Source organism: Canis lupus, chromosome X, assembly GCF_048164855.1.
Source record: "Canis lupus baileyi chromosome X, mCanLup2.hap1, whole genome shotgun sequence".
NCBI classification, from domain to species: Eukaryota; Metazoa; Chordata; class Mammalia; order Carnivora; family Canidae; genus Canis; species Canis lupus.
In genome coordinates, this window is record NC_132876.1 from 123,311,202 (window position 1) to 123,332,463 (window position 21,262).

Below are 21,262 nucleotides of genomic sequence, written 5' to 3' on the forward strand. Positions count from 1 at the left end.
GGGGGTTGTGATTGGGTGGCAGCCCTCCTGGCGCTTGAAAACACTATGATTCTTGAGGTTTTGGCACATATTTTGAGACCTGAGCCTGACCGCCACATTGTGTGACAGGAAAGCAACCTCCCATTCGAAAGCTTTGGTGCCCAGTGTTCTTGATGAGTGAGCAGAACAGCTCGTCCCCTGATCTGCTCCCAAAGCTGGTTTGTAGATTGTTTCTCTGGAATGTCTTTGTTCTAGAAACAGCCTCACGCACCACGGTTGGGATTCCAGACGCCTTAATCCGTAGCATAGAAAAGACTCGTGACCTGTAACGAGCATCACGCGGCGATAGAAAAATGTAAAGCAGGCTTTTTATAAAATTAGCAGTTCGGCCAAGGGATCACTCAGTGGTGCAGAAAGCAGCGGTGTTGACCTTCTTTTTTTCCGGCGTTGAACTTCACTTTGCACGTGGGCGGCGGGTAGTGGTTCTTTCAGACGGGTCTGGCTTGTCATGGAGCTGCTGCCATGGGGCTGGCGTGACGATGTGGCTGAGGTAGAGAATAGGCTGGGTGGCTCCAGCAGGGGATGTAGCACACGGACCCTCTCCTCGTTTTCTCAGTTGATGTTGGGACGCCTCGTGCTTGCCACGTCTCTGGCTCACCTCCATCGTGTGAAGATGAGTGATTGATTCTTACCCTCATCGAGGGACACGGGGATACTCTCACATATCTCCTTGGGGGTCCCCAGACCCCTTCCCTCCCGGAGCCTCTTGGGGGAAGACGCAGGAGCGCTGTAGTCATTTGGGAAGGAGGCTTGTGTGATGGGAACTGGATGTCCCTGGGGATGGGGATATGGTTGGAGGGAAGCTCATTTTCATCATGTTGTCCAGTGGTGCCTTCAGTCCTGGAGGAAACGTGGTGGTAATCCTTAGGAGCCCCAAATGGAAGCGGGAACCCTTAGGAGCCCCAAATGGAAGCCTTTCTACCAAATACAGCCCCTTCATGTTTGCACAACGGTGCCACGTGCAAAATACTCCATTAACGCCTCTTGGAAGAGCCTATTGGTTGCAAGATGGGTTCCCAGAGTGCGATCATCACCGAGACCAAAGCAGCTCTCCTCCTGGGGCCCGGGGACCTACGGGGTTCCTGGAGAACCTTCTGGGGAATCCGTGGGGTCATGCCTAGGTTCATGGTACCATGAAATAGAATTTGTCATCTTCTCTCTCTCCCCCTTGCCTGGGCGTGTGGTGCTTTCCGGAGGTTCCCTGAGCCGTGACCGTATGACCCCTGACCATCAGCGGGGTGAACTTGCTCACTCTCGTGTTTTAGACATTTCTGTTTTCCTTGCTAATATGGTTACTATCTCTCCAGAGAGTGACGCCCACAAGCAAACAGGCATTGGTTACCCTCCTCCATCTGTTTCTGAAGGTCTGGCCCAAAGAAGTCTTGAGATCAGGGAGTTTGAGATCTGCTCTCCTAAACCAGAGACCCGGTCTCGGAGGATCTCTATTGAGCACCCACAGCGACGGGTTCGTGATGAGGCCTGAGCCCCCAGCGAGTCTGCGGAGAATGAAATGCCTCACTGTGCCCCAAGCACGCAGCTTGGGTGTTTGTTTTTCATCTTACTCCACCCAAGCAAAGTGGTCGCTTTGTTCAGAATTGAGTCCTACTAATTGCATTGCTCCCTTGCAAGTGTGGTTGCCCCCACCGCTACGTGGGTCTGGGTTCACTGTGCCAAGGCACGATTTAGGCTGCTCGCAAAGCGGTCATTAGCACGTCCCTTGTGCAGAGAACTGCAGGGCTGATTTGGGGGATGTAGTTTCCATTTCCAAGAAGCTTGGTCTACAAATAACTCTAAGAAAAGGTCAGGGTGTTCAGGACTGTAATCAAGGTGCCGAGGAGGAACTGGGGATCCGAGCGCAGATGTTCAATGCCGAGTTTGGGTAAACACAAGTGGGGAGGGAGCACGCAGCTCCTGGGGGCCCAGCCTGGAGCCGTCCTGAGGCTCTCGCTGTGAGAGCCCCTGGCCCCACTCACACACACAGAAACCCTCTGAGTCACCCTCTCTGCTCTCCACCTCCTTCTTACACGGGAAGAGGCCACACACCCGATGGTTATCAGCGGGTTACACTGTGCGAGGCGTCAAGAGAAGTCAAGAAGTGTGATCCCAGGAAAAGCCGATAACTCAGCCCCACCCCCACCCCCGAAACTGACTAATGCGAAAAGAGGAACACGGGAAACACTTAAAAAGAAAAAAAAAAAGTCTTAGTTTGAGTTCTGTTTTCAGAGAAGTTTGAGAAGCCGCTGTTCCCATCCACAAAAATAGGATGTGACAGTGAAAGAGAAACAGGTTTCGAGAAGATAGCTGAAAATGTGAATCGTTAAAGAACAAAGTTCCCCCAAATCAAAGGGTGATCTTGTTCATGATTGAGACTTGACTTATCACTGTGGGGCTCTTGGCTTCCAAGTGCACAGCTCAGGTCTAGACCTTTCCCTTGAGTGAGCGTTGGAAGGTGTGTCTCCAAAGCAATGCCTGTTGGGAGTGGGGGGTCCATGTCTCCCCGTTTCATGTCTCCCTGAAATCTAGGAAGCCCATTGTCATCCAAGGACACCTGCCATTGGATTTAGGGCCACCCTCATGCACGATGACCTCTCCTTGAGATCTTTGCCTTGGTTACAAAGACCCTGTTTCCAAATAATTCCATGTTCTCAGGACTAGGGGTCACGACGTGGGGACACAGTTCAACCCACTCCACCCTCCATCCTCAACACGTCCACAGGGTGCCACATGGAAGTGTTGGACCTTCTTTCCCCAAACAACACAACTCTGCAGACCCCTCGCACACCTGCCAGGGTTTCTGGTCTGTGTTGGTGTCGTCGCTGTCTGTGTAGATGCCTACACGTGCCCCCACCCTGCGGTCTTGCCCACCCTCCCTCTCCTGGCTCTCTCTCTGCTCATCCTCTTGGCTGTGCATCTCCCTGTCAGCCCTGCTTGTCACCCTTGGCTCTGGCGTCTGTCTTGGTTTGTGTCAGGGCACCCCCTCTACCCTGGCCGTTCCTCCCACCGGCTTCTCCTATGACAGGGACATCCTTGAAACAAAACAAAAGCCTGCAGAACCCAGAGCCACACAGGTACTTCCCGGTGTCATCGTGTGATTTCCTGCTGCCCTCGGCAGGAACAGCTCACTCCAAGGTTTCGCAATCCCTTCCTTCTCTTGCTGTCCTCTCTAGTGTTTTCTTCCATCCTCCGAAATCCGGGTTCTCTGGCCTTCTTTCCAGTCGCCCTCCAAAATAGCCTTCTGTCTGCCCCAATTTCTAGTTTTCTGTTTGAAACCTGACTTCTTCTAAAGGACATGTCTTCTTCTGACCCTTATACCAAGGCAAGTTCCATTCTTTCCATTCTTTTCTTCTCACCGAGTCATCAAACCTGAATAAGCTCATTAAACCCAAATGAGCTCACCAACGTTATTAGAGCTATTATAATTAGTGGTTGCTGTCTGCCTTTCTGGTCCGATGGTATCTAAACCCCGTGAACGCAGGAACCAGCCTTATGTTGCTCATTGCGGCTTCGGAGTCGTGGAGAGCACCTGACACACGGTAAAATACTGAGAGCGGGGGAGAAAGGATGCCGAGCCTCATTGTACTGAGGTGGTCTTCATTCAGAGACTGAGGTCGTATTCATCCCCCCTGACTACCTAAATCCTTTGTGGTCAAAGATGGAGTTTTCTAGATATTTCTAACTTGGCAGTTGTCACTTGATACAAGAATGGAGTGTGAGCTGAATTGGTGGAACTTTAAAGCTGTCCAATATGGTAGCCGTTGGCCACGTGGAATAGGGGAATAGTATTGTCTCACTAGCCCGTCTCAGGAGCTGCATTTTACAACCTCAGTAACCCCCTCTTCCCCCTGCCCCATGAATGTGAGCCTACTCCATCGGACAGAGGATGTGAAAGGTTCCTGCCCCACAGAAAGTTCTACTGGGCAGTGCATGCTCCATGTGGTCATGGTTCTTCTTCTTTTTATTCTTTAAAATATTTTATTCATGTATTAATGAGAGATACATAGAGGCAGAGACACAGGCAGAGGGAGAAGCAGGCTCCCCTGTGGGGAGCCCGATGTGGGACTCGATCCCCAGACCCGGGATCACGCCCTGAATCGAAGGCAGATGCTCAACCGTTGAGCCACCCAGGCATCCCGATGGCGGTGATTCTTAATGGGGGCTGATTCTGGACACTTGGCAATGTCTGGGCATTACTGATTGTCACAGCTAGATGTGGGGTCCGTGATGAGGGCATCTGGTGGATGCAGATGAGGGATGGTGCTCAGCACCCGCCGGTAGGTGCCCAGGACGCCCCATCAGAACCACCCTAGATGCCAGCTGTGCCAGAGTGGAGGACACTCTGCCTTAGTGGGAGAGATTCTCTCCCATCTGCGTGTCCATCCATCCATCCATCCATCCGTCATCTATCCTCAATCATCAATCAGTCATCAATCATCTGTATATCTATCATCTATCAATCAGCCGGCAGTGCTTTTCAACCATTGGTGTTTCTGCTCCTCCATGAACATCCAACAATGTCAGGGGATATTTTCGGTCGCGACAATCGGGTGTGGGGTTGCCAAACCTGGCGTGTGGAGGGTGGAGACCAGGGACGCTGCTCAATGCCCTGCAGTGCACAGGACGCTCTGCCCCAGAGAGTCCTCCAGCCTCACGTGTCAGCACTGCAGAGGTTGAGAAACCCTCACCTAAAGGGCAGTTCATTTTGGGGGCGTTTCGGGGGTTACCGTGACACATTCCATCTCTCCCTGGATGCAGTTTTTAGGGCTGTGTTGGTATCCTGGCTGGCTTTTATTGGGAACGTGTGAAGACCAACCTTTGTTCTGGATGAAGACTCACCCGAGGGACATCCAGAGCTACAGATACTTATGCTTATAGAAACACCAACGCCGAGCCAGGAATTCCAGGCATTTCCCTTGTGGGACATTTGCTAGTGCTGGGGGCGGGTGGGAACTTCCTGTGTTTCTTTTCCCTTCGTGGTTATCGTTTCTGTATCTTTGATGGGGGAGAGGATAATTCAGTCAAAAATTTGCAAACAGGAGAGCGGTGTTTCCAAAACGTCTGTTCCATTTTTATCTTTTAAAATAGCATAATGTGAAATCGAATATTGCCTGACTCAGCACAATTTTGAGGGAGTTACTTGTTTAAAAACAAAACAAAACGAAACAAAAAAAACAAAGAGCTGTCTAGACGAGCAGACTCCCAAAACAACCCTCCCTTCCCAGCCAGGGCTCAGTGGAACTGGGTCCAGTCTTTTCAGCTGATCTTTGAAGTAAATATTCCAGGTTAAAAAAAGAATCTTCCTCTCTCTCTCTGTGACTATCATAAATAAATAAAAATTAAAAAAAAAAAAGAATCTTCACGAGATTATGCAAAGCACACTTTTTGTCGGTAACGCTTGCTTATTGAGATGTAGTTCATGGGGCCATATGATTCCCAGGGTCCAGTTCCGTGTTTTATGTTAAATCACGGAATTAGCACACTTTTTTTTAAGGCTTTTTTCCCCATAAAAGAGAAATCTGACTATACTTGAGTCCAACAATAACTTTAAAACTCGGCTATTTGAAGGAGAATTGAATGCTTTAGACTTTTATTATTTCATACGTTGTAGCTTATCATCTTTGCTGATATTACCAGGAGGGGGACATGCCAGAGAGAACAAGTGAGTTTTTTTTTTTGTTTTTTTTTTTACAAGTGAGTTTTACAATGATAAATTCATGCATTGTGATGCAGTGATTACAGTCGACTCTTGCACAACACGGGTTTGAACTCCGCGGGGTCACTTATACACGGTCTTTGTTATTATTATTTTTTACGAAAAATGCAATATGGCACCGCAAATGTGTTTTCTCTACAATTTTATTCATCACATTTTCTTTCCTGTAGCTTACTTTATGGTAAGAATATAGTAAGTGATACGTAGAACATATAAGCCATGTGTGAACCCATCGTTATAACTAAGGATTCGGGTCAACAGTAGGCTTCTTAGTAGATATGTTTTGGGGGCGTGAAAAGTCACACGCAGATTTTCGACAGCATGGGGCGTCGGCACCCCTAACCCTCTCAAGGGTCAGCTGTATTTTGCAATGATTACTTAATGCATCCATTTCGCTTAACGGATCCATTTCATACAAACTCTGCTATTATGGAGATGAAACATTTCCATAGTTCACACACTAAAAAAATCATGAAAATCATACTGTGAAATGCATCTCCTTTTGTCCCGCATCTGTCCTCTCCCGTGACCCCGCAGGACCCATTGTAGCGTCCTGGATCTTTCTAGAGTCGTCCTTTTCAACAGCAACTATGACGATAAAGAGAGGACGGATGTTTTAATGACCAGCGGAGTGCATCCTGTTGGCCTCCTTAGGAATCGCCTGTTTTTCATTTGCTTTAAAAGCTTTTTGAGCTAATTTCTCCCATCCAGACAGTTTGGGAGATAGAAAGTCTATGCATGAGCTGGGTGGAGGAGAGAAGTGATCCCTGAGAGCTTTCCGCCGGGGGTTCCAGGTAAACGTGGGTGCTTGGCAACACCTGGCACGTGTGGTGTGTGCTGGTGGGAAGGGACCCCCCTTGCCCCAGCTTTCTCAGGGTGTCCGGGTTACTCACCTGAGTCCAAGAGCCTCCTGTTATGAGTCCGCTGAATTCCTTCAGACCACCTTACCTAGAGCACCTGGTGAGTTAGGAGTGTATCATTTGCCTCCAAGTCCTTGTCATGCACAAATGCTGCATCTGAGTCCATGGACACGGACGTCTGATCCTTAGCAGTCTTGGATCTGAAGCATAGTCCAGACCCTGTCGTAGTGGGTCACCCAAGAAGGTCTGTGGTCAGTACGCCTCAATACAGACCGCCCGTGTCACCCTGTGTACCTTACTATGCCACGCCGTGTGGAAGGATGAGGAAGGAACGTGTTCCCTGGAAACCCAGGGTGGAGCATGGTGGCCGACCCACCAATGGGTCAGGCGTGGGGGCTCCGCTCACTTCTGGGGGTGCCTCCTTAGAAGCGTCCTTTCCCACACCTGCCCTGTGCATGAAGAAGGCATGCACTACCACGTGCGTGCGACTTTCCCCGCATCGCTGCAGGCCCGCTAGGAAGCTCTGCTCCTGGAGGTTTTCCACCCACCACTGACCTGTTGGCTGTCGTCTCCTGTGCATATCAGGGGGACGAGGCCTCCTGCACGCTCCCTCCCTCCCCTGGCACGTGCCTGCCCTGTTTCCGTCGCATCTGGGATGCCCGTGCGAGAGCACACTAAGCATCCTAATTCAGGAGACACCCCAGCTTAGGAAGAGGAGCAGGTCGGGGTTGATGGCGAACAACATGGGTCTTTGACTCAGACGTGGCTGTGTCGTCCTTGCGTGTCAGGAGCAATTCTCACTTCCCCTCCCACCAGTGGCAGCTGGTATTTTGTAAGAGCTGTTGTTTGGATGTTGTTATTCCGCACGTGCATGCAGTGCTGGGTGCAGGCCATTCCAGGGTGGGGTGGACACGGGCTCCGTCTTCCACAGGTTTATTTTTGCACATGGGATGCTCCCGGGTCAAAATTGTGACCTTCATCAGATGACAGGTGAGATGAGGTGGCGTCCAGACCCTGGAGGATTGGTGGAGCCTAGAGTGCATGTCAGGCCTGAGGCCAGGGTGGGTTTAATCCTCTCCGTGGCTCCATGTGGTTAAGCGTCTAAGGGCTGTGCCCACCCAGAGAGCACGTCCTCTGCGCCGACTGGGCTCTCTGCCCCTGCTCCGATGGCCGTTAACGTGATGGAAACATGAACCCTTCTCTCGGGGAAGCAACAGACCCTGAGTCCCAGGATACTTTTCCTAGGCGTGCCGTAACGCTCGGGAGTAGTTTTGCTGTCCCATTGTGGCTGTTAGGACACAAAGTCGGAAATGACGGGTTATTGCCAGATGCGTTTTGATGAAGTTTTATTTTCTGTTTGGGAAATAGGCTTAACAAGTAAGTTAGTATCTCTGTGTCTGTCTGTCTGTAAGTTAACATCTTTCTACACATCCGTCCACCTATCTCTCACCCATCTCATTTATCTCATCTGTTATCTGCCAATGGATGTATCAGTCATCTATGATCTATTTACCTATTTACCAGTTAGCTTGTCTTTCTGTCCATTCATCCACCCCATCCATCCATCGCGTGTATCTCATCGTATCTATATCAACCATCTGTATGTTAATCATCTGCTTATCCTCTATATGTTTGCCTATGTGTCTGTCTCCATCCATCCATCCATCCATCCATCCATCAGCTATTATCTTTCTTTCCATTCATTCATCTATTATCTATCTCATTTATCATATCCATCTATCCATCCATCTATCCAGCCATCATCATCCATTCATCTCTCCATCTGTCCATCCATCTGTCTATGCATCCATCTCTCCATCTATGCATCCATCCATCTATCCAACCATCTCTCCATCTATCTATTCATTTATCTGTCCATCTCTCCATCCATCCATCTACCCACCTATCCATCATCCACTTTTCCATCTATCCATCCATCTACCTGTCCCATCTATCCGTCCATCCATCTACCCACCTATCCATCATCCACTTTTCCATCTATCCATCCATCTACCTGTCCCATCTATCCGTCCATCCATCTACCCACCTATCCATCAACCACCTCTCCATCTATCCATCCATCTACCTGTCCCATCTATCCGTCCATCCGTCTACCCACCTATCCATCATCCACCTTTCCATCTATCCATCCATCTATTCATTATCTGTCCATCTCTCCGTCCATCCATCTACCCACCTATCCATCAACCACCTCTCCATCTATCCGTCCATCTATTCATTTACCTGTCCATCTGTCCATCCATCTATGCATCTATCCATCTATCTATCCAACCATCTAGCATCCATCCATCCGTCCATCATCTATCTGTGGACCTGAGTAGCTATCATCTGACTGTGCATCTGTCATTAACTCCTTTTTTTTTTTTTAAGATTTTATTTATTTATTCATGAGAGACACAGAGAGAGCGAGAGAGGCAGAGACACAGGGAGAGGGAGAAACAGGCAGGGAGCCCGATGTGGGACTCGATTCTGGGACTCCAGGATCACGCCCTGGGCTGAAGGCAGGAGCTCAACCTACTGAGTCATCAGGGATCCCCGGTCATTAACTCCTTTTGTGACTCTTCTTGCCCTGGGATCAAGGAACACAGTTTTTTTTTGTTTTTGTTTTTTTTTTTTTTTTTTGTGACCCAGTCAGAGAGTCCATTCCCTGGCACAGAATAAAGCCCTATTCTTATATCCAGATTAAACAAATAAATGAAGTGGGATTTTATATTTTGGGTGTGCCTTTGGGGAGGAGGTGGAAGTACTGAATACAGACACAGATCAAACGCAGTATCCCTGCCTGTCTTTGTCTATGTTTACTTTTTAACCTTTATATTTTTTTAAGCACTGCGCCCAGCATGGAACCCAATGTAGGGCTTGCACTCATGACCCTGAGATCAAGACCTGAGGTGAAATCAAGAGTCAGACGTTAAACAGACTCAACCACCCAGGCGCCACATCTCTGTTTTGTTTAAATAGAAATGCCTTCGGCTCCTTATTTGTTTACCTGTGAATACTTTTATATAATTGCAGCTGGAGGTGGCTCACTCTTATCTGTGTGGGCTGGCCTGCCAGGGGTTCTTTAGTTCCTCTTGGGATCTATTATTGCCTTTTCCTTATTCTTCTTTGTTCTCCTCAACAACATTTAAAAGGGGAGGTCGTGGATGAGGTATTTAAGATCCTGTGCTAGATTTCAATGCACTCTTCGTCCTGTGGTGTGTTGTGGTTCGTGTATGTCTGTTTGTAGTTGTCCGTGTAGAGCGGAAGGCATCGTGGGGTGCCCGTCTGTGGGGAAACTGCATGAAGGGAGGCTGGCGAGAGGCACAGTTCTGTCTCTGGGAGTGTGCAGTGTGAGCAGGACGGAATTTCATTTCGTTCTATTTTCTTCATTTTTGCACTTAGCAGCACTCTTGTCAGGCTCAGGGACACCGGCGAGGATGGACCTGTCATGGCATTTGCTTAAAAACTTAACAGGAAGGGGCAGCCCGGGTGACTCAGCGGTTGAGCATCTCCCTTGAGCTCAGGGCGTGATCGCACGGTCCCGGAATCGAGTCCCACATCGGGCTCCCTGCATGGAGCCCACTTCCCCTCTGCCTGTGTCTCTGCCTCTCTCTCTCTGTCTCTCATGAATAATAAATAAATAAAATCTTCAAAAAAAAAAACTTTACAGGGACAGTGGTAAGGACATCATGAGGAGTCTTTTTATAGGAAACTACAGGAAATACCTCTTTCTGCTGCTGTCAAAAAAACAGTGAATTTATTAAACTAAATTTAGCAGTAGACTGAATGTGTCGTGAAGAAAATAAAACAACTAAAATAAAAGGTAACGAAAATTAAAGTAACCTGGAGGAAACTATCCAGGAGGGAAAGAGTCATAGCAACTGGCTTGGGATCCCGTCTCTCCTATTTTCTTTTTTGCTTTATTTTTTAATGGTGGCAAACTGTAGGTAGGCTCAGGTAAGAGAAAGGGAGGCAGGTGACCTGCTCCAATCACCTTTCACAGTCACTGGACCTCCAAGTCATCAGATGGAACAGATGCCTTTGGAGCCAGAGAGACCTTCTTACAGATGCCGTTGGCCAAATAGCTGTGGTCAAATCCTACATCGGTGGACTTAGGCGATACACTTTTTCATCTACTTTTTTTTTTTTTTAAGATTTAAAAATTTTTTTTGCAGAGAGAGAGTGTGCATGATTAAGGGGAGGGGCAGAGGGGGAGAGAGAGAATCCCAAGCAGAGTGCGGACTGTGCACTAAGCACAGAGCCCGATGTGGGGCATGACCTCACCGTCCTGAGATCGTGATCTGAGCCGAAACCAAGAGTTGGATACTCAACAACTGCGCCACCCATGCTCCCTGTAATACCGCTTCTTGAAGATGGTAACATAGGATAGTCCACTAGGGTGTAAGATAGAGATGATTTTTCTGAAATTTTTACATGAGCTAGTGTGACTGTTAATAATTTAGGAGTCAGAAGACGTAAAATAGACAGGAGGGTCCCCATGTGCCCTCCCCCCAGGGATCATACCTTCCATAATCAAAGGACATCCATGAAACCAGGAACTGGCTTCTCTGTGATCCTGTAAACAGCTGTGTGGACCTTACTTGGATCATGGTGGAGGTACTTTATATAGTTTGTTTTACAAATATATGGAGGTGCTTTAAATGCTCTCTATGGCATTCCCTGTGACATCTGACGTACTTAGGGCCCAAAGTGCTTATGCCACGGGGAACACGGGACTGAGGAGCCACCCTGGGATTTAATCTTGTCCTCACTCCTGCTTCTCCATCTCCGTGGTTTTCTCTAACTTTGCCCACATTTACCAAAGGACGTCCATTGGTGTAGGCCACAGACGTTCTGCTGCTACTTCCATTATGTGGACTTGGTCGTTGGCTTATCCATGAATTCATCCACCTGCACATTTAACCAACTAACGCGTGCCCAGGGATTAATCACAAACGGATGTAAAAGATACTTGATCTGCAGAACTTGTTGCCGCAAGTTACCGTTCAGTTTCAACATATAAAAAAAAAAAAAAAAAGAAAATAAAAATGGCGGTCTCCGATACTTTGGAAGTTGGTGTGTTGACTGGAGCGTTTTTGTCGCGGCTGCACTTACAGTAACCTTTTCCCCGCGGTTCTCTAAGGAGGAGAGCTTTGTGCACCCTGGGCCTTTCTGGTTCTAGGTGGTCATTCCAATGCCACGTGTCCTCTTTTGTGACCTAATTTGCCAAGTGGACTTCCAATCCATGATATTACACATGGGGAGCAGAGAATCTATTTAATGGAGCCTACTTAAGAAAATCTATCTCAGCCTAATTTGGGGGAGTGGCGGTTAATGTCCTGGAGATCTAGTTTACACACAACAAAATGCATCCATTCTAGGCGTTCGCGTTGATGCCTTATTCACAAACGCATAGCATTACGTAACCACCACCACACAGAACATTTGTGAGGCTGACTTTCATTTTACACTGATGGAAAATTCATTCATCACCTTGACTGAGATGCTGTGTGATGTGCTTTGTATGTGTCATTTTATTTAAACCCTGTGGGGGGGGTCAAGATTTTTTTTTTTTTTAGTTTATTATTTTTTTTAAAGATTTTCTTCATTTATTCATGAGAGACTCAGAGAGACATAGAGAGAGAGGCAGAGACACAGGCAGAGGGAGAAGCAGGCTCCATGCAGGGAGCCCAACGTGGGACTCGATCCCGGGTCTCCAGGATCATGCTCTGGGCTGAAGGCGGCACTAAACCGCTGAGCCACCGGGGCTGCCCCAATTTTTTTTTTTTTTTCAGTTGTACTGAGATACTGTTGACAGCATTGTGTTAAGTGTAAGGTGAACAATGTAATGACTTGACAAATACATGTATTTTGAAATTATTACCGCAGTGTAGTTGACATCCTTTTCTTGTAATGAGAACTTGTAGGATTCACTCTTTCAGCAACTTTGAAATATGTCATAAAGCCATTAACTGTGGTGATCACGTTGTATGGTAGCCCAGCCCCAGGACTTAATTATCTTACAACTGGAATTTTGTACCTTTTGACCATCTTCATCCATTTGTTCTTTTTTTTTTAATTTTTTAAAAATTTTATTTATTTATGTATTTATTTATTTATGTATTTATTTATTTATTTATTTATTTATTTATTTATTTATTTATTTTTCATCCATTTGTTCTAATCTCATGCCCTGTCTCTGGTAACCAGAAATCTGAACTTTTTCTGAGTTTTTTTTTTTTTCCCCCTTTTCAGAGTCCACATACAAGTGAGATCATACTCTCTTTGCCTTTGTCTGACTTATTTCACTCAGCATAATGACCTCAAGGCCCATCCATATTATTGCAAATGGTGGAAACCTTATGTTTCCTTTTTTATGGCTGACTAGTAATCCGTTGTGTGTCTTATTGGGCAGAGGAGGGCCCGATGGCTATCCTCACCTGCAACAATAGTAAAAAAAAAAAAAAAAAAAAAAAAAAAAAGGGAGATTTCTACTTTCTGGAGGGAGTTATTGAGAGCTGGGAGTGTGTATTGGCGAGCTGCCCAACACCAAGTGGAGAGATCTGTGTTCGTTTTGCCCATATTCCGTCCACCACCTTGATGACTTATGACCAACACCGCTAACGTTGTCTTGGGTTCTGTGCATTTATGTGGTCCGAGCTGAAAATTGCAGTGTGCTGCTTCTGTCTGCCTTGAACAAGACTGTTGACCTGTGTGGGCCCCCAATCTGATTGTGGCATCCAGGGCCTGCCCACGTCCGCCCCGGGTAGCTCAGGTTTTGGCTGCCGGACATAAGTGACCCATTTGGATTTCTGTGTCCGTACAGCTGACACTACTCCGAGAGAGCTTGGAAGGCGTTGCAGACAGACACGTGGAAAAACCGGAGTCGTAGTTGGGGTTGTCTTTCACGTAGGCTCAGGAACATCCCATTGCAGGTCAAACATGAGGGCCGAAAGTCAGAGTATGATCTAGTGAATGCAGTCCAGTGACAAAGGGGCTCCTTCTCGGGGGGCAGTGGAGCAAGATATCAAGAAGAGCGAGCCAGGCACAAGGCCTTCTTTCCCTCGTGAGGATGTGACGGCGTGGCAGGACTTCTGTGGTGTGCTCCCCTCCACCTGTCCTGCTGGGGAGATAACAGTAGAAGCCCGACGAGGCATGTGTTTGATCAAATATAAGCCGAACCTGGCAACGGATGTCGGGGTCCCTGCTGTGTACACCACCTAGCGGAAACATCAATGTCTGCATGGGGACCCCGAAGCTTGGCCCGTTCACCCTCTTTACGGTCTCCCCGCTGCCCCCACCACGCCTCCTAGTTTTGACTGGATTCCATACCAACACCCCACTGCCTTACCCCCTTACGATTCTTTGTGTGCTTCCGAATGACCTTCTACTGAGAATCCCCTTTGTGACTGTGCCTACCGTCCCTCGTCACTCGCTCCTCCATGCACGACACTGAGTTTTCTGGGTTTTCGCGGCTCCCTCTCTGCCTCTCCTACGGTAAAAGATCCACAATCCACTTCAAAGCCAAGGTGGACTCCTGGTGTCCTCCTTCCCGCCCTCCACCCCACCCCCGGAGGTGAGGAGATTTATTTCACAGCTCGGCAATCCTCATTTATAGAAATCCCTAAAACAAGGTGTTTTGGCCTGGCTGTGACATGGTGCTGTGTCTCACGTTACTGTACCCAGGTCCAAACGCTGCATAAGAAGGAAAGGACATCCGTGGCCGTGGGCTTGTGTTGGGGGATCCCAGGGCCCTTCTCCTTCTCCAGCTCTTCTGGAGTCCTTTCTCCCTCCTAGGATGTTCATTGCCGGCTTTCCAACCAGAGGGCTCCAGGTGTTGAGCATTTTGCGTGCTTTCATCCCTGGGAAGACCCCTTCCTGTGCAGCTGCCTACATGGTGACGGAAAGCCCGGGTGCCCTTTATAAGCTCCTTGGGCACCAGGGACTTGAGGCTCACGTGTACAGATTTCCATTTCGGTGTCCCTGTACTTTACGTCTTCTCTGGCCACAGATAAAATTCCTTGGGCTCTTTGCTCTCCTATTTGCATTCAGTGGCTGCCAACCTGGGTGAGGGGTGGACAGCAGGCATCGTGCCCTCCACACTGAGGCTCAGAGGAGTAGGAAAGCCCGGCGGTGGAGGAAGAGGATGCATTTGGGTTGGAAACGTCCCAGCGGGGTACAAAAGATAGTTTGATTTCCTTGCACGTGTGTTATGGTTGCAATTTTTAAATTTCACTGTGGTCTCAGCCTCCACCTTTTCCCCTCCTACCCGCGTAGGTCTATGTTCCCAGATCGTGTTGGTATATACCCCAGATTCCATTCCGTAGCACATTTTAAAATAAAGACCCAGTGCTTTTAGCAGGGGTTCGCGTGTTACAGAGCCTTTTTGGTGAGCATGGGAAAGAGTCTTTCCCGCCCTTTTCCATCCCTTCCTTGTGCTCTCCATGACGACCCATTTGTAGAATCGGTGGCCAGCTTCCCCTCCAGTTGAAGGACATTGCAGAGGCAGGTGGTTGTCTTTGTTGACGTCTGCATCACACCAGCCCTCGCCTGAAACTTCCAGAACAGAGCTTCTTGAAAATATTGTCACCCGCCGCCTGCTGGGGTCGGGAGCTGCTGGAGCAGACGCGTGGCGTTGGGTAAGTCTTGTGCTGTCTCCCCCACTCCAGGCACCGGAACATTCGGACGGGTGCAGCTGGTCAAGGATAAGGCGGCCAAGCACTTCTTCGCCTTGAAGGTGATGAGCATCCCCGACGTCATCCGCCTGAAGCAGGAGCAGCATGTCCACAATGAGAAGTCGGTGCTCAAGGAAGTCAGCCATCCGTTCCTGGTCAAGCTGTGAGTCCTTCCCCACATGGCCGAGTCTTGGTCGTTTGGTCATTCCGTCTCTGAGAGCCCAGGTGGGGTGGAATGAGCTCACGGTGGAAACTCAGGCTGGCCCGGGCTCTGGAGAAACTGGTGCTGTTGGGACCAGCGCAGACCTTGGGGCCCTGGGCAAGCAGGACATGCAAAGGGGCATGCACGGCCCAGCCGGACACTCTATTCCCCTCATCCCCATCAGGGCCACCGTCTCTGCTCAACCTCATTCATGCAGGATGCTCCTTGGGGTTCCAGGGGACAGCTGCGTATCTCCAGTTGGGGGTGCCCTGCACCAAACGAAGACATCCCTGCCTGCCCATGCTCTTGCTGGGGGATGCTAAGACTGGTCTGCCCCCAGGTGCCAGACACGGGATGCACGGAGATGCCTCTCTTACCCCTTCTTGGATGTGGCGGCCTCCCAACCTGTGTCCATGTCTCCCCTCCGCCATCTTGTTCTCGTTTCTTCTTGTTGTCCCTTCCTCACCTGTCACAGGCCACCCCTCCTGCAATGCCTCCTTCCTCTGTGTCCCCTCCGGGTCCCCTCACACCTGGCCAACCCCAGCCCTTCTCTGATGCACCTGTAGAGACAGGAGCACCCCGTCACGGCTCTGGAACATTTCCTGTGCATCTCGACTCCTCCAAATGGTGTCTTACCCAGAGTAGGGACCTGTTGTGTGTGCAACGAGGGGGAGAAAGGAATCAGCTGACTTATTTTTATTTTTTTTAAAGATTTTATTTATTTATTATTTCATGAGAGACCCAGAGAGAGAGAGAGGCAGAGACACAGGCAGATGGAGAAGCAGGCTCCATGCAGGGAGCCTGATGTGGGACTCCATCCTGTGTCTCCAGGATCACACCCTGGGCTGAAGGTGGTGCTAAACCGCTGAGCCACCCAGGGATCCCCATCGGTTGATTTTTTTTAAAAAAAAATTTTTGGTTTTATTTTCCTTTCATGGAGCTGTGGGTGATTTTGTGCTGATAGGGCGGGGGTCAGTAGCATCTCATGGTTCAAGTCATGGACACAAAAGTAGCCAGTGATTCGGGGACTCAGAGCTGCTCACGCACCGGGTGATTCTCTCATTCGGTCCGAGGTAGAACAACGGTCAGAAAAAGAAAAATCTGCACGTAGATTTCCCTCTGGAACTAAGGAGAGCTTCTAGTCATGCCTCTCGGATGAAGCAAGATAGCAGTCCCGGACGTGGACTTTCACACGCTAGGGTTTTTAGTAGATGTGCTGCCAAAGTGAGCCTTAGCTCGCTAGGATGTTAAGTCAAAGTTGTCCCCGGGAGACGTGGACTCCCTTATGATACGGCCAAAGGGTCATCACACATCTCAGGTTCCTTCCAAAGGCAGGGGGGTCTCAAGCCAACGTTCTGTAGTTTGCTGTCCCTCGTTTTCCGATAGGGACCCAAGTTATATCACATACTAGACGCCGTGTTCTCCCCGTGTCCTCACGTGGTCATCCCTCTGTGCGTGTCTGTGTCCTCATCCCCTCTTCTTCTAAGGACCTCAGTCCTACGGGATCAGGGCCCACCCTACTGACCTCATTATACCTTTGTCCCCTCTCTAAAGACCCCACCTCCAAACACAGTCCCATTCTGAGGTCCTGGGGTTAGGGCTTCAACACGTGAATTTTGGGGGATATAATTCAGCTGTTACACCTACTCAGTGACTTGGTAAGTGTAGATCCCCCAGAGCACGTGGACCTTAGTATAATGTACCTCGAGCAGTTGTTTTTTTCTGTGCATCCTCACTTAAGTGATCAGATGGGCCCAAACACTGTGTATAAAAGCAAGTGGAATCAGTCTTGGAAGTTCTGTGAACATAGGATGGAGACCACATTGTATCTGGATGGGGGCCACAGGGTGTTTAGGGCCACATGATGAAGGGCACATTTTTTGTGGGAAAAGACCATCTGTGAGGAGTGCATTTAATCCCCCAGCTGTGCACCGGGGTCACCTCACCCAACTCTCTGGAAAGATGGGGTCTTGCTGGCATTTCCTGAGGCCACGAGGAACGCTGATGATCCCAGGTATTGAGCTGAACAACGATTATTTGGAGGTAGAAGCTGCTGCTGAGTGACTTGGCAAGTTCGCCAGTGGTGGTATTATCCTAAGTTCAGTATGCGAACCGGTGCCGTTGTATTTTTGAGAAGATGCCAGGGCTCTCATTAAATGCACATTGGAGAACATGTTCTTTTCGGGGATGGAGCCGTTCCGAAGGCCAGCTCAGCCCGTGGAGATAATTTTAGAAGAGCTGAGTAATTGTCTGGGATGCAAAGCCAAGACTTCCCTGGGACACAGGCTTGGGGTGTGCCCAAACACCAGCCTCTCCATGCCTGCTCCTTGCCCTTTGGGTGTACAGGAATTGTTGGTGTCCCAGAGCTGTTTGACCTCAGGACACGGGTTCTGCACCCTGGCATCATCCTCTCTGGTGGGACAGCTCTGCGTCATGTAGGAAAGTTTATGGCCTCCGCATGCTCCTCCCACTCACTGCCACTAGCAGGCTATCTCCGGTGGGGACAACCAAAAATGTTTATATTTGGACCTTGACGAAATAACGTCATAGGGGGTGAAAGGGTCCTCAGTGGCAGACCTCTGCGCTTGAGCAATAGGTAGACGATAGGTAGCAATACATAGGTTTGATGGAAGCTGCATAGATACATCCATAGTGGGTACAGTGGATGGATGGATGGGTGGGTGGATGGATGGATGAATGGATGGATGGATGGATGGATGGATGGATGGGTAGATGGATGGATGGATGCATGGATAGATGGATGGATGCATGGATGGATGGATGGATGCATGGATGGATGGATGGGTGGATGGATGGATGGATGGGTAGATGGATGCATGGATGGATGCATGGATGGATGGATGGATGCATGGATGGATGGATGGATGGATGGATGGATGGACCAAAGGAAAGCACACAGGGTGGGTAGATAGATGAGACACTGGTACATAGATAAATGATGTGTAGATGGATACTTGTTGTTTGACATTTTATTAATTTTTGAGAGAGAGAGAGAGAGAGAGAATACTTCCTGCAGAGCAGGGAGCCCGATGTGGGGCTCGATCCCAGGACCCTGACATCAGGACTTGAGCCGAAGGCAGATGCTTCACCGACTCAGCCCCCCAGTTGCCTACATTTTTTTCCCCTACGGCTCTCAACCGACTAGACGAGGTCCACCCACATTATGGAAGATCATGTGCTTCTCCTAAAGCCGATTGACAGTAGATGTCAATCATCCAAATATCTATACCTTCCCAGCAACGTCGAGACTCCTGTTAGACCCCATGTCCGGGCACCAGGACGTAGAGCAGTTGATCCATCAAACTAAGTGTCACAAGGGGCAAAAGCACAACAGAGCTTGAGCAGAAGAGCAGAGCATTCCCTCATAGGGCATTGGGAGAACAGGTAACAGGGTGCAGGTCACCCGGGCTGCGTAACGAAGCAGGACGTGTTGCCTGCAGCCACGGAGTCCAGAGCCCGGGCAAACATCATGGCCAGAAACCCCTGCTCCTGACTCCAGCCCTCAGCAAATGTGTTGTCGTGCGAGTCCATGTGGATCCCCGAATGTTTGCACCTTCACGGGACTGGGGAGTTTGATCTTGTCTGTTCTCCGGGTGGCTCCTCTGTCTTCCCTCCCTGGGTGATGTCTTTTGGGCCCCTTCCATGCACCTCTAGGTGGCCGTGCATGCGATCCTGCTCGCCCTTTCTGGGCCCAGCCTCTAAGCCGAGATCTCGATTACTCCATCAGTGATGATCAGCTGCGGACCCCACAGCAGGCCCCTGCCCGGGGTGACCCACTGCATGCGCGCAGAGCCAGGCCTGTGCTTTAGGCTACGATAGGTGTCCATGTCCACCACCTTGGGTCTGCTGTCCCTGTCCCTTTGCCCGTGCTCATGTCATTGGTGGAGCTGTTCCCCTGTTGCCAAGGGTGCCTTGGGGCAGGGCTGGTTGCCACGGAGCCAGGTCGAAAAGGAGAAGGAACGTTCCAGAGCCTCAGGTTGCACAAAGAGGTGAGCAAGAACGGATAGGGTGACACACGCAGGCGGTCTCTCGCGTTCATGGTTTAGGGCAGAGGCGCACCCTTACCGTAGCCCCAGGAGAAATTAGGAGACTCCTTAAATGAGCGAGCTTGCGTTTCCAGTCAATTAACACCTTCGAGGACGAGCCCCGCCGCAGACATTGCAAAGGGAGAGACAGTGCTCGGTGTTAACAGCAGAAACCATTACTCTGCGCTGAGGTCAGGGACCAGGGGGGCCCAGAGTCGGAACGTCCCGTGTGTTCCTTGTCACCGTAAACTACGGCCTGTTTCTTTTTTTGCTCTTCGTAGGTTCACACGTACTCTTGAATGCACTTAAAAAGTTTAATTTTCTCCTCTCATCCCAAACATACAGTTGGCCGTCTCACCCGTTTGTAAGTGGGCAGCTCAGTGGCATCGACACATTCACGCTGTTGTGCAGCCGTCCCCGCCGTTATGTCCAGCGCTTTCCATCATCCCAAACTGAAGTTCTAGACCCCATGAAGCTGTAACTCCCCATTCCCATCACCACAGCCCTTGACCCCACCATCTCTGACTCTATGCACGTGATTCGTGTACGGACCCCATATACGTGGAATCAGTTAGCATCTGTCCTTCTGTGTCTGGCTCACGTCACTCAGCCCCATGTCCCCAGGGTCCATTCACATTGAAGCAGGTGCAGAACATCCTTTTCAAGGCTGACTTGTATTCCATTCTATGCATGGGCCACATGCTGTCTAGCCACCCATGCATCCATCAGTGCATCCAGTTATTTATCCATCCATCCATCCATCCATCCACCCATCCATCCATCCATCCATCCATCCATCCACCCATCCATCCATTCCTCCATCATCATCCATCCATCCATCCATCCACCCACCTATACATCCATCCACTGATTCATCCATTCTTCCATCATCATCATCATCATCCATCCACCTACCCATCCATCCATTCCTCCATCATCATCCATCCATCCATCCATCCACCCACTTATCCATCCACTTATCTATCCATCTCCACATGCACTCATGCATTTTTCCATCCATCCATCCATCCATCCACCCACTTATCCATCCACTTATCTATCCATCTCCCCATGCACTCATGCATTTTTCCATCCATCCATCCATCCATCCATCCATCCATCCATCCATCCAACCATCCGTCCACCCCCAGACACTTGGATTGCTTCCACATCCGGGCTCTCATACTAACGCGATGAGGACCACGTGGTGTGCAAGTATCTGTTCCAGTCCCCGCTCTAACTGCTCGAGTGCATTTTCAGTCTCGAATTCTATCTCCCTCCCGTTGGTGGTGGGATTTAAGATTTTCTCTTGTTGCTTTTCCTTTCCTTGTTCAGCTTGCTTCACGCAGGACTCTCCTATCTTCTTCCCACCCTCCCTCGTGACCAGGTCATCCCATGCACAGTCTGAGATGGATTGTTGTGTCCTTAAAGTGTGTATGCACCTGCTCTTTATTTTATACCTTCCCTCTGTTTCCATCCCACCTTCACTGGGATCCCTTGTGGGGGTTTTTGAGAGGACATATTTGGGATGTTGGTGTTGGAGCAAGTGTGTGCACGGGTGTGCGTGTGCTCCAGAAATCCTGCTCTCATCACCACGACCACCTTGCTTCCAGTTTTGGACTTGGCGACTCCAGCTAAGCCATGCTGCTTGCTTCACCCCTGTTGCCCCCTTGAGCTGGATGTTTGAGGCCCACTCCTGGTCTGTCCTGTTCAGATGCCTCCCAGGC

General features: G+C 49.4%; 1 protein-coding gene across 1 annotated transcript in view; it reads left to right on the top strand.

Moving 5' to 3' along the window:
• Positions 1–21,262, top strand: part of LOC140628361 (cAMP-dependent protein kinase catalytic subunit PRKX) — a 74,492-nt gene that overhangs the window by 14,588 nt on the left and 38,642 nt on the right. The window contains exon 2 of the mRNA XM_072817692.1: positions 15,282–15,450. Within this exon, the coding sequence (XP_072673793.1) occupies positions 15,282–15,450 (169 nt within the window). The remainder of the gene's footprint in view (positions 1–15,281; positions 15,451–21,262) is intronic.